Below are 13,914 nucleotides of genomic sequence, written 5' to 3' on the forward strand. Positions count from 1 at the left end.
GAGGTCTGTTCTGGAATTCTTTCCCTAAGCAAGTCAGAACAAGCATAAAATGGACATTATTTACTTAAGGTTGCATTAATGCAAATCAAGGGTTGCATAGAGACTGCTGAAGGAGTATGTTTTTTTTTTTTAACTAAAACATAGTGGTGCTGGAGAAATAATGAAGTTAATAGTGTAAGACGAGGGAAAAAGAAGGCTTGATTTTTCAGGAAATGCAGATGTTTCTGTATAAGTGACTTCAGCTTTTTAGCTAAGGAAAGTAGCAGAGTATAACTAGTAAAAGGAGTGAATTAAGGAATCAGTCAGATAGATAGATAGATAGATAGATAGATAGATAGATAGATAGATAGATAGATAGATAGATAGTAGAGTAGAGTAGAGTAGAGTAGAGTAGAGTAGAGTAGAATAGAATTCTTTATTGGCCAAGTGTGATTGGACACACAAGGAGGTGTATATGCTCTCAGTGTACATAAGGAGAATAAAATACATTCATCAAGAATAAAAAGGTACAACACTTAGTGATAGTCAAGGTTACTAATAAGCGATCAAATCGTACTAATAGAAGGACCTCCCAAGTCCCTTTCAACCATATCATTTTATGTTCTATATTCTAAATCAGGGGTCTCCAACCTTGGTCCCTTTAAGACTTGAGGAACTCTGGGAGTTGAAGTCCACAAGTTTTAAAGGGACCAAGGTTGGAGACCCCTGTTCTAAATGATTTGGATGACTAGTAGGCACCTTTGTCAGTAAATGCCTTTCCCCTTTGTTACAGGCAGTGATGTTTTTGTGCATGTAGGGCAGTTTTCTCACTCTCAGCCACTGATATTCTATGTTTAAAACCTACTTAAACCACGTATAACTTACAGATCTCCTTCCCTATCCCACTTCAATTATGTTCAGTGGCATGAGGGTTGGAGCAGGCTAAGGAATATCAATCAATAAAGCAACCATGGCCATGCAATCAAAACTCTGCCTCTTTTTTGTTTGTTTGTTTCGCACACACATTATAAAGGGAGAGGGGCTTCAATTGTGAAGGCATAGCTGTTGTATTGAATTCTGACATTGCCTTAATTCTGAAGCTCTGATATATTTTTTTTTTTAAAAAGGGGCTGCAATTCTAATTTTTAAAGTCTTGGTTTGGGAATAGCTATAATTGTACGCTTGTTCTCTAGATTTGATAGTGATTTGTAGTATGACAAATCACAGTTTCAACTATAATTCTTGTATGAAAAATGGATATAGCAATAATTTGTTCCAAAGAATTGTAAATTAGTGTTTCTCAACCTTGGCGTCTTTAAGATGTGTGAACTGCAACTCCCAGAATTCCCCAGCTAGCATCCTGAGAAACACTGGTATGGATAAATTTCGAGAATATAAAGCACTTTGACATTTTCAAAATTGTTTTATGAGTTTTATGTGGATGGATTTTTTTTATTATTGACATTGTAGAAAGACTGATGAATGTTTTGTTATGTGGTCATGGTTTAAGGATTGGTTAAATACAAGGCTGAATTATTTCTTGTGTGATAAAAGAAATATGCTCAAAAAAACCCCAAAACAGATATCCCTGCCCCACAAATCTGTTCATACAGTGTACCTTAACAGTAGATTTTGATTCTGATCAATTTCAGTGATGCCAGGTGAAGCCTACTAGCTTTTCTTAAATTTTATTTATCTCATATCAAGAATACATTTCACAACCATCAAGAAAGCTGTATTCTAATTTCAAAAATAGTAATTAGGATAGGTTTTGAACAGGAGGATGAAGTGGACACATACTGTGTCTGAGCTGACTGGTGAACATATCATTTGTATGTACGTTGGCTGCATGTTATTAGGAATAGGTGATAAAAATGCAGTTTATTAACTCCTATAAATTTGATATTTGAAGGATCCCAATCTTTTTCATTCTCAAGTGCATGGGCTTGAAAAAGTGTGTGGTTCTGAAGGATATAATTTTGACTGCATAGTTAAAAATAAGAGCCATACATATTGAGCTGGTTTATAAAATCCACTATTTTATAATAAGAAGAGGGCCGTGAAAATATTTACAGACCCCTCGCATCCTGGACATAAACTGTTTCAACTCCTACCCTCAAAACGACGCTATAGAGCACTACACACCAGAACAACTAGACACAAGAACAGTTTTTCCCCGAAGGCCATCACTCTGCTAAACAAATAATTCCATCAACACTGTCAAACTATTTACTGAATCTGCACTACTACTAATCTTCTCATAGTTCCCATCACCAATCTCTTTCCATTTATGACTGTATGACTATAACTTGTTGCTGGCAATCCTTATGATTTATATTGATATATTGACCATCAATTGTGTTGTAAATGTTGTACCTTGATGAACGTATCTTTTCTTTTATATACACTGAGAGCATGTGCACCAAGACAAATTCCTTGTGTGTCCAATCACACTTGGCCAATAAAAATTCTATTCTATTCTATTCTATTCTATTCTATTCTATTCTATTCTATTCTATTCTATTCTATTTTCCATGTACTACATGACATAGTAATTAAAGGTTTATAATTGCGAAATCAGTTAAGAATCTTTGATTTGTAAATTATGATCTAAAACCAGGAGATTAAAGATCCGTTTCATTTATTCATTTGTTTAAACTGTTTTCCCCAAATCATAATTTATTCAGTAAGAATATCTTAGCTAGCATCTATTCTGATTTAAATAGTCCTAGCTGATCTATTCCTAGAGTGCATTTCAGGGTTAAAAATAAGAGATAATACAGAAAACAACTAATCTCTGAGGGGAAGATATTCCACATAGCAGAGGCTACTGCAGAAAAAGCTTTATTTCTGATCCACACCACCTAGCAGTCTTTAGTTGACGAGATCTGCAGTATGAGATCTGCAGTTTCTGCAGTATCTGCAGTTTTCAGCAGTGCCCAATTTCGCATTGACTGTAGCCTCCAATCCAATCCTAAGAGCCATCTCTGCTTTGAAAGCATATCACTAATATAGGTGGTTCTCAATTTAAAACAATTCGTTTAGTGACCATTCAAAGTTACAATGGCAGTGAAAAAGTGACCCATGTCCGTTTTTCATACTTACGACCAATGCAGCATCCCATGGTCAATGAGGGGTTCACTTAACAACTGTGTTACTAACTTAACTGCAGTGATTCACTTAACAAGTGTAGCAAGAGAGGTCATAAAATGGGGCAAAGTTCACTTAACCAATGTCTCCCCAACAACATAAATTTTGGGCTCAATTGTAGTTGTAAGTTGAGGACTATTTGTACCTCTTGGTATTGCAATAGCAATCATGTAATAATTTCACTCCGATCTATACATGTTAATTACATTTGCTTTTCTTTTTTGGCCACAGTTTCACAGGCGAATCTATAAAGGAATTCCATTGCAGCTGAGAGGTGAAATCTGGTCCCTGTTGCTCGATGTCCCAAAAATGAAAGAAGAAATGAGAGGTTATTATAACGTGAGTTTTCAAGCCAGAAAGTGAAACATAGAGCTTTTATTTTATATAATGTAGCAAATAGTAAATCTAATCCATTTAAGAGGAGTAAAATAAATGCCATTTTTTTCCAAATTTTTAATCTTTTTTGTTCTGGAAAAGTACTGAGTAATAAAAGGTAAAGGTTCCCCTCGCACATCTGTGCTAGTCGTTCCCGACTCTAGGGAATGGTGCTCATCTCCGTTTCAAAGCCAAAGAGCCAGCCCTGTCCGAAGACGTCTCCGTGGTCATGTGGCTGGCATGACTCAACGCCAAAGGCGCTCGGAACACCATTACCTTCCCACCAAAAGTGGTCCCTATTTTTTCTACTTGCATTTTTACGTGCTTTCGAAATTGTAGGTTGGCAGAAGCTGGGACAAATAACGGGAGCTCACCCAGTTACATGGCAGTACTAGGGATTCGAACTGCCGAGCTGCCAACCTTTCGATCGACAAGCTCAATGTCCTAGCCCCTGAGCCACCGCTAAATTAAATTTATCCATTAGGAAAGAACCTGAGTGCAAATCCAACTTATTTTGTATACCTGAAAATTTGTACAGCTGTTGTTTTTCCTACTGAAGAGATTCCAGATTTCAGTATTGATTATACCAGAAGTTGATGCTATGCTCAGAACCACTGTAGTTTCTCAGGATCGTTACAAAAGATTTTCCTTTACCTGCCTTGGTTTATTGTTTGTTTTGTGTGTATGCCTGTGTGTATTGTGCGCCATACAGAGTCACATTGTTTGAGTTGGACAGCTTTATACCATCCAACTTGAGTTAATGATCTAGTTAATCTAGTTAATAAAAGAGATAATTAAATACTGTAGGTACACCAAGGAACAGTCTTGTGTCATGTTTATTCTGTCTTTTATGTTCTCTTTTGGATGTTGTATTTATGTTTAAATTGTTACTTTTCAATTTGGAAATCCAGAGAAGTTTTGAAATGAGGGGGTGGAGAACATAGAAGTTCATCATCTGCTACTGTTTTGCTTGGGAAAATAATAATTACATTTAAACCTGCCAGAGACTCAACGTACCTATTTCCTTTCACGTTCAGTGAAAATTGGCAGGTAATTGTGCTGTCAAAAACTGTAATTCAGGGCAGATACTCAGCCTGTAGACCCAAACGTACGTAGGATGCTACCAATAGAAGAGAATATTAGTAGCTGAGGGTTGACCCAAGGTGTCCTTAGTGTGTCTAAGTGAGCTTGGTGGTTTCCTTTCAACCCCACAGTTACAATACAGTGTTCTTCCTAAACTGATATCCCCTGGGACTGCAGCTCTCCGAATTTCTTAGCACATGACCTCTGGAAATTCTGGAAGTTCTTAAACATCTGGATGGTTTGACTGACAAGGTAGAATTTTCTGCAACATGCAGAAAGTTCAGAAGCAGCTGCGTCTCTTACCTCATTTGGCTTTCCACGACATTCACTGATGCATAGAACAAATTTAAGATGTTTCTTTCATTCCTTTCACCAGGAGGTGTCCTGGGTTAGGCCAAAATGTTTTCTAGATCAGGGGTCTCCAACCTTGGCAACTTTAAGACTTGTGGACTTCAACTCCCAGAATTCAACTCTGGGAGTTGAAGTCCAGAAATCTTAAAGTTGCCAAGGTTGGAGACCCCTGTTCTAGATCAACATTCCTTGTCATGGCTCTTCCCAGCTGGAAATATGGAAGCCAGCAGAAGCATGTGAATACAATATCCTTTTTCACATGAATTCCCTTGTTGTTGCAGTTCAGAGGGATATTCAGTATGGCTGACTGCTTCTACAGGTAGTCCTCGACTTACCACCAACACTGGGCCCAAAGTTTTGTTCAATGAATCACTGCAGTTGTAAAGTTAACTAACCAGTGAATCTGGCTTCCCCATTGACTTTGCTTGTGAGAAGGTTACAAAAGGTAATCATCACATGACCCCCGGGACACTGCCCCCATTATAAATATGAACCCGTTGCCAAATCATCCGAATTGGGATCACATGACCATGGGGATGGATGCCGCAACAGTCATCAGCGCGAAAAAGTCAGAAATCACTTTTTTTTACAGTGCCGTAACTATGAACAGTCAATAAATCAATTGTTGTAAAGTGAGGACTATCTGTCCCTTGTTGGAAGAAGGTATTTTGTAAGAGAGCAATTCTGTCCTGCTTCCCTCAGCCCAAGCTAAATAAGTTTATGGCCTTTGTGAGAAGTGGAGAGTCGTTGAAAAGAATGATGAGCTATAAGGAGCAGTGAAAACTTGGTGCATATACATTTGTTGACTGTTTCTCTCTTTCTCGCCCCAGACTTTAAAAACTCGAGCTAGAGGAACCTCTCCAGATATCCGGCAAATAGATCTTGATGTTAATCGGACCTACCGGGATCACATCATGTTCAGAGATAGATACGGAGTAAAGTGAGTGAAATTAAATTGACTCCCTTCACGTGGATCTTGTTGCTTTTTTAAATCAAGAGATTTAATCTATACCAGGGGTAGTCAACCTTTTTATACCTACTGCCCACTTTTGTATCTCTGTTAGTAGTAAAATTTTCTAACCGCCTACCGGTTCCACAGTAATGCGCCGTGTATCGTCATCTGCGCATGCCTCTCGCGCATCGTGGATTGGGTTGGGGGGGGGCGCCGGCTACTAGCTCTGCTAGTCTGTTATAGCTGGCTGGTGTGGGGAGAGATGCGCGAGCTATTCTGGGACGAGGCTCTTTCGTTTGCGGTCGCACTATAGTGCCATTTAGTTTCACTTAGATAACGTGAACTAAACTTATGTGTGGGCAATACAAATAGTATATTTTCAGAAATTTAAATTGTCACGGGGAATTTTATGAAAACCTAATGAAAATGTTTTTAAATAATGCTGTGAATTTTTTTTTAAGTCAATTAAATTTTAAAAAAAAGAAAGTGCTTCGGTATTGGACAAAACCCCTATCGCCCACCATGAAAGCTGGAATGCCCACTAGTGGGCGGTAGGGACCTGGTTGACTACCACTGATCTATACAGAGGTATAACAAAATTTTGAGTCCTTCCAGAGCAAAACTTCCTCCTACTCTCTTGATTCCAGCTTATTGTCTATCTGTGAGATCTTTAGTCCTCTGAGCTTGGTGGTTTTCTTGCAGAGGTTTGTGCACTGATGATGTTACATAGTTGGGTAATGAAACATCTGCAAGAAAACTACCGAGCTCAGAGAGCACCAAGGACCACACAGTTCAACCCTGACCTACAGATATTTTCTTCTATTAGTATTGTCTCTCTGCCATAGAATAGAATAGAATAGAATAGAATAGAATAGAATAGAATAGAATAGAATAGAATAGAATAGAATAGAATAGAATAGAATAGAATACAATAAAAATTTTTATTGGCCAAGTGTGATTGGACACACAAGGAATTTGTCTTGGTGCATGTGCTCTTCGTGTACATAAAAGAAAAGATACTTTCATCAAGAATCATAAGATACAACACTTAATGATAGTCATAGGGTACAAATAAGCAATCAGGGAACAATATCAATATAAATCGTAACGATACAAGCAACAAAGTTACAGTCATACAGTCATAAGTGGGTGATAGGAACAATGAGAAGACTAATAGTAATAGTAATGCAGACTTAGTAAATAGTTTGATAGTGTTGAGGGAATTATTTGTTTAGCAGAGAGATGGCATTCGGGAAAAAACTGTTCTTGTGTCTAGTTGTTCTGGCGTGAAAAATATATGTGTTGCTCTGAAACTCAAAGCAGAATCATGTCATCTGTCATTAACAGGCTGGCATCCACATAAAAAAAGCATCCTTAGCACGATTTCTAGAAAAGAGTTTTAAGTTTTAAAAATAGGAACATTTTAACATTGAAAGAGAGGCCTATGTTCCCATATTAAATCCTGAATGCTGCATTTGGTTTTGAAATAGTCCAAGCAAATTTTAAAAAACTGTTACCATGAGTTTTAAAATGCCAGAAAGGAACACTAAACTATCTTGAACGAAAGTGTTCCAAAATTGACATATTTAGATACCTGCTAGGATTAACTTTGAAAGAATCCTGATTATTAATCCAAAGCTGATATTTGGTAGCCTCCCATAGCTATATAGATACATATGAAGAAAATTCAGTATTCTTTCAGTATTTTTTTAGGTTAAATATATTTGGAAATTATGAGAGCCAGTTACAGATGCAACAGGATTACAGCTCCCCAGATTCACCGCTAGTGTTGTGAGTTGTAGATCTGAAGTACCAGAAGGGCACCAGGTTGCAAATGGCTTCTTAAGTATTACAGTCAACTTGTGTTTACTATGAAGTATTGCCCAAGCTCCCTTTTGCAAAAGTGAGCCAACAAAATTATTGTTTAGTTAGTTGTCAGAGTGCTTTAAGTAGATTTTGGATTGTGATTATTTTAGACAGTTGTTCTCCCTCTCTGAGAGACGAGCGGATTAAATTGCAGATCGTTTTTTGTTTTTTTTAATTATTTTTTAACCTCAGGAGAATTATCAGAACAGTTAGTGAAATAGCAACGTGGAAAAATAAAATGTCAGTAATCCCACTGAACATTATCCGTGCTCTTAGATATATCTAAATTGCCTGTTCTAATTTTTGAACATGTTTTTTTTTCCCTTCACTTTGAGACGATTCAGATGAAATACTGTGTCATGGGGTTAGCATTGCAACCTCTTATGACTAAAGCTGTATGCGAGGGAAGCTCTGTTTTTTTAAAATAAATAAATAAATAAATTGCATTTCCCCTGATTGGTTTGTTTACACAATTTCTGTTTGAATGGCTCAATACACAAGACAAGAACAACAGGGATCAAACCGACAGATTGATAATCGGCAGCAAGAGACGTAACAACTTGAGAAAATGTTCACAATAAAACTCGTCAGATAGCTCTCATGACTTATAACAATAACAATTCACATTTATTTCTCAAAGGCCCTGGAAGAACAGCATTGGAACTGCTCCTTAATAGGAAAGGAGCCATTCTAATTTTCAAGAACCAAGTATTCCAGAAGGAGGGGACCACCAAAAAGAGGGCTTGCTTCCGTGTCCCCCGGTTATAGGTGGTCCTCGACTTACGACTGGCAGTTACAGTGGATTGCTAAAATGGGACGTCGGATTTTAATTCGAACTGCTAACATCTGCACACAACTCCACAGGCACATGATCACAGTTTAAGTGCTTGGCCACTTTTTTTACAACGGTTCCTAGCGTTGTAGCGATTACATGATCACGACTTACGTTTTTGCTGGAAACTGGCCTTTACTTCCAGTTTCTATCAAAACCCGTCCCATCATGAACAATGTGTTCATTTAATGACCATGGCATTTGCTTTATGACTGCTGCTGCTGCTGCAAAAAAAAGGTTGTAAAATCAGCCTTGCTTTAAGACCATCATGATTTATAACCCCAATTGGGGGGCTCAGTTACTTTCATAACTCGAAGACCACCTGTACTGTTTTTGGTTGGTGCCTCTCTTGGATTGCAGAGAATTTAGAAGAGGAGGAGGAGGAGGAGGAGGTGGAGGTGGAGGTCAACATATCAACTTCAGAAGTTGTTACATAGCCAGAGTGACTGTATCTGTGCACAAGAGAGGAAGGCATACTGTTGTAAAAATAAAGTAACCAAGTTAGTAAATGGAAAAGAAAATCAAAAGAAATTTGGTCTAATGCAGGGGTCTGCAAACTTAGCTCTTTTAAGACTTGTGGACTTCAACTCCCAGAGTTCCTCAGCCAGCAAATGTTGTGTCTGCGCCCCCCTGAGCCGGGCCCCCTGCCAGAAAGTGACTCGGAAAGTGAGGGGGAAGGGCCATCAGGACTTACCTCTGGATCACCGGCTCCTCTGGCTCAGCTCCAGGAGTCAGATACAGACCAGGTGGAGGAGATAACGAGGCTTCCATCCCCTGACTCTTTCCCCCCCAGGCCACGCCTCCAGACCCAGCTGCTGGCAATCAGGCCTGGCTGGATCCCAGGTTTCGGAGATACGAGAGGCGGCTACAATAAAGGAAGGGGTGGGACAGGCCTAGAGAGTGCTGAGTCACGGAGCCACATCCCACAGAGTATAAAAGCAGCCCTGGCTGCTCTTCTGCTCCGTGACGAGCAAAGATTGAGCTGAACTCTTTGACTCATGGAGTATTGAGCTGAACATTCGGCCTGGATTACTGACTTCCTGGTTGCCCGGCAACTCCAAGATAAGGGAGACTTTGGCAGGCAGCTACAGATTCCCTGCCAGGACTGATAGCAGCCGTGAACTCAATTACTGGCTCGTTTAGCCAGCTTGCGTGGTCGAGGCCGGGAGAAGACAGAACAGCAAAGCTGGTGAAGTTGAAGTCCACAAGTCTTAAAAGAGCCAAGTTTGCAGACCCCTGGTCTAGTGGTTAAGGCACCAGGCTGGAAAGTAGGAGACCATCAGTTCGACTCCTGCCTTAGGCAGGAGAACCAGCTGAGTGACCTTGAGCCAATCACCAGGAGATGGTGAGTTCTAGTCCTGCCTTAGGCATCGAAGCCAGCTGGGTGATTTTGGGCCAGTCACTCTCTCTCAGCCCAGTTCACCTCACAGGATAGTTGTGGGGAGAATAGGAAGAGGAAAGTATGCTGAATATATTTGCTGCCTTAAGTTATTTGTAAAAACAATAAAATGGGATAAAAAAAAATAAAGTTGGGAGGATGCAGCATACTCCCTGGAGCCAAAATTCAGATTGGGGCTAAAATGTGGATGAGAATGAATAGAAGGGCAAGCTAGTAACACGTACCCCAGTGCCCAGGTTTCATCGTATTTTTTTTTTACAAAATATCATATTAATTTTGTAACATTAATGTTTCTCTATAAAGTTTTTTCCAGATAGACAACATCCTGCTTGGTGGTTTTTTTTTCCCTTCAAAGAGAGCTTTAGTAAATATTTTATCATATAATGGAGCACTGAGGTACTTGCTTTTATCACTCACACATGCACACACCTGCATAATAGATAGATAGCCGATCTTTGTAAATAGCAGGCGGCTTTCAGGGTGCAGGGTTGTACAATTATAACCAGTGGTGGGACTCAAGTAATTTAACAACCGGTTCTCTGCCCTAATGATTTATTCTAACAACCAGTTTGCCAAACTTCTCAGAAAGTTAACAACCGGTTCTCCCGAAGTGATGTGAACTGGCTGAATCCCACCACTGGTTATAACCCCTGTGCAGGGTTATACAGATGTGCAAAATAGGGCTGATATGAAATTAAGCCAGCAACACTTTACATCCCAAGTAATTTTTCCTGTAACGTGGCTCCAAAACACATTTTGATTTTGTATAGTTACGTTCTGTCTTTTTTTTCCCCCCCAGGCAACAATCTTTGTTCCATGTCTTAGCTGCATATTCTGTTTATAATACGGTAAGATGCTCTAGTCTGTACATGTTTCTCTGCATCTATACGCAGTCAGTTACATAGGTCACTCTTAAACGATATTGAATTCATGGAAATAGAATTCTCAAGGGCAACATGAAAACAGCGAGTTTGAATAGGCATAATTCTGTATTGGATTGTTTGGCCCAACAAGGTCTTAAAAATAAATAATTCTGATTCTTGGCCAGATGCTATCAAAGGTTCTTTCGCAAATGCTTGCCTGGAACCATTAAGATCAGAAACCGTAAAAAAAAAAAAAAAAGGTGAATAAGTTCACTCAGCCAAAGAATGCTACATGTTATGCTTATTAAGTTTTAGCAGCGTTATTGAGCTGGGTCACATACAAGAAATAGCTGTGGAATTCTGGAACAGAAAGTTACAAATGTTTCTGAAAGGACAACAATTGTCTCTTTCTTACCTCTAATAGAATAGAATTTAGAATAGAATTTATTGGCCAAGTGTGATTGGACACACAAGGAATTTGTTTTGGTGCATATGCTCTCAGTGTACATAAAAGAAAAAAAATACCTTCATCAAAGGTACAACATTTACGACACAAATGATGGTCATAGGTTGCAATTTAATCCTTAATGACAGCAACAAAAAGTTACAGTCATACAGTCCTAAGTGGAAAGAGATTGGTGATGAAAACGATGAGAAGATTAATAGTAGTGTAGATTTAGTAAATAGCTTGACAGTGTTGAGGGAATTATTTGTTTAGCAGAGTGATGGCCTTCGGGAAAAAACTGTTCTTGTGTCTAGTTGTTCTGGTGTGCAATGCTCTATAGCAGTGGTTCTCAACCTTTATAGTGCTGCGACCCCTTTAATACAATTCCCCATGATGTGGCGACCCCTTTAATACAATTCCCCACGATGTAAAATTATTTTTGTTTTGAATTTATCGCGCCTGAAGCCGTATTGGCTAGCGATCTGAACTGCTTGCAATTGCCTTGAGAACGGAGGCATTAAAGCGAAGACTCCTCCCCTATTAAGTTTATCGCACCTGAAGCCAGATTAGGCTAGCGATTGGGAGTGATTGCAGCTGGCTTGAGAGGGAGACATGAGAGCAAAGGTTTTAATTTTTTTTTTTAATTCATCGCGCCTGAAGCCGAATTCAGTTAGCGATTTGAAGAACCTGCAGCTGGCTTGTGGAGTCAACCATTGGAGCGCGATTCTTTGACTCGCAAGTATACTTCCCATATTTCCAATGGTCTTAGGCGACCCCTGGCAAATCGTCATTCGACCCCCAATGGGGTCGCGACCCACAGGTTGAGAACCGCTGATCTATAGCATCGTTTTGATGGTAGGAGTTGAAACAGTTTATGTCCAGGATGCGAGGGATCTGTAAATATTTTCACGACCCTCTTCTTGATTCTTCTTGATTAATATGAAGAATTGAAGAGGGGTAGCCGTTTTAACCTATTGAGCTGAACTGATGAATTGCTCAGTACCAATACTAGGATAAAGCAAACTGTGTTAGTGGGCTAAAATCCATAACTTGCTCGCTTTATGTATAATTCTGTGGCTTCCTACTCAGAAATGTCAGATTGAATTCCATGAAACTCACAGCAAAACTCTTTTAAGGTAGCATAAACTCTAAAAGATGGTATGGTCTCAGTTTGGGGAATAGGTTGGACTAAATTAATATGGACATTTCAGGCTAGGTCCAAATTCTTTGTTCAAATGAATCAATTTGAAAGGAGAGAAATTGAATCAGAGGTTTTGCATTGACTTCCTTCTGAAGTACAGATTTTCTGCCTTGTAGGCTGGTTTGTACTAACTAGTATTTCATCATGAGGGTTCATCTAGTCATCTAAATAGGGGAGAGGAGCTAAAGGTTATGTGGAATAAGCTAAAGATGTGGAATAACAACAGGTCAAAGTGCAGAAAATGGAAAGGAAGGACTCCTTTGTCCTCTTCTAACTTTATAGTCAACATTTCCATGGGGCAGTGTTTCTGGACCTTGGCTCCTTTAAGATACATGGACTTCAACTCCCAGAATTCCACAGCCAACATGCTCTTAAGTAACCAAGTTTAAGAAACTCTGCCTTAGGGGCCCCTCCACATCTTCAGGATAAAAAATTAGATCATGACAGCTTGTCCTGTAGAAGCTCTAGTTATACCAGTCTCGTTTTCCTTTTCAGTTCTCTGTGCAAAGTCAGACAGAGAACTAATCCTCAGGGACATCCTTCCTCCAAACATCGCATAATTCACACTCTTGTCTACCCTTACCACAGAAAAAGTGAGTGCAGTTGCTTTAGGGTTTGTTTGCATGTGTACACAAATTTTTGTAACAGTTTTGTCTGCTTTTTCCCAGGAGGTTGGATACTGTCAAGGGATGAGCCACATAACCGCACTGCTCCTAATGTACATGAATGAAGAAGATGCTTTCTGGGCGTTGGTGAAACTGCTCTCGGGGCCCAAGCATGCTATGCATGGTAGGTGTCTGAAGTTTCATTCAATGTCATGATAGCTAAACTGGCCTCTTCACATTAAACCTTTTTAACACACACACACACACACACACACACACACACACACACACACACACACACACACACTTTTTTAAAAAAAGAATTACATTTAGGATTTTGCTTTTCAGTTCTGCAACATTGTGGTTCACATCACTGTCCTAAACCAAGTTGACAAGTCAAAGATACAGTATTATGGCTATCACAAAGAGCTGAAACAAATGGTATCACAGGTAGTTCTTGATTTACAATTGGTTGCTTAGTCACTGTTGAAAGTTACAATGGATCCCCAGAATTCTGACAACCCCCTGCCCTACACACACACAACCCCTCCCCCCCCTCCCCGGGCTGTATAACCACATTTCAGGTGCTCAGCAGCCAATCCACATTTATAGCTTTTGGCAGTGTCTTACAGTCATGATTTATGATGTTTTTGCTGAAAACAGATCTGGTTTTCAGCAAAAAATACCCTATAGAGAACAGTGAGTTCGCTGAATGATCTTAACATTCGCTTAACAGGAGGTATAGAAAAGTGGGTAAAATTGGGTCTGGTTAGGTGATGACCTGCTTTACCATTGTCATGATTTACAACCATA

The 13,914-nt window shown here is 39.4% G+C and overlaps 1 protein-coding gene across 7 annotated transcripts in view; it reads left to right on the forward strand.

The window, feature by feature from the left end:
• The window catches only part of USP6NL (USP6 N-terminal like), a 178,986-nt gene that overhangs the window by 129,216 nt on the left and 35,856 nt on the right, over nt 1–13,914 (forward strand). For all 7 annotated transcript variants that reach the window (XM_058191099.1, XM_058191097.1, XM_058191098.1 and 4 more), the window contains 4 exons: nt 3,361–3,468; nt 5,769–5,878; nt 10,787–10,835; nt 13,165–13,285. In XM_058191099.1, coding sequence (XP_058047082.1) covers nt 3,361–3,468; nt 5,769–5,878; nt 10,787–10,835; nt 13,165–13,285 — 388 coding nt within the window. The remainder of the gene's footprint in view (nt 1–3,360; nt 3,469–5,768; nt 5,879–10,786; nt 10,836–13,164; nt 13,286–13,914) is intronic.

Source organism: Ahaetulla prasina, chromosome 7 (assembly GCF_028640845.1).
Source record: "Ahaetulla prasina isolate Xishuangbanna chromosome 7, ASM2864084v1, whole genome shotgun sequence".
Taxonomy (NCBI): domain Eukaryota; kingdom Metazoa; phylum Chordata; class Lepidosauria; order Squamata; family Colubridae; genus Ahaetulla; species Ahaetulla prasina.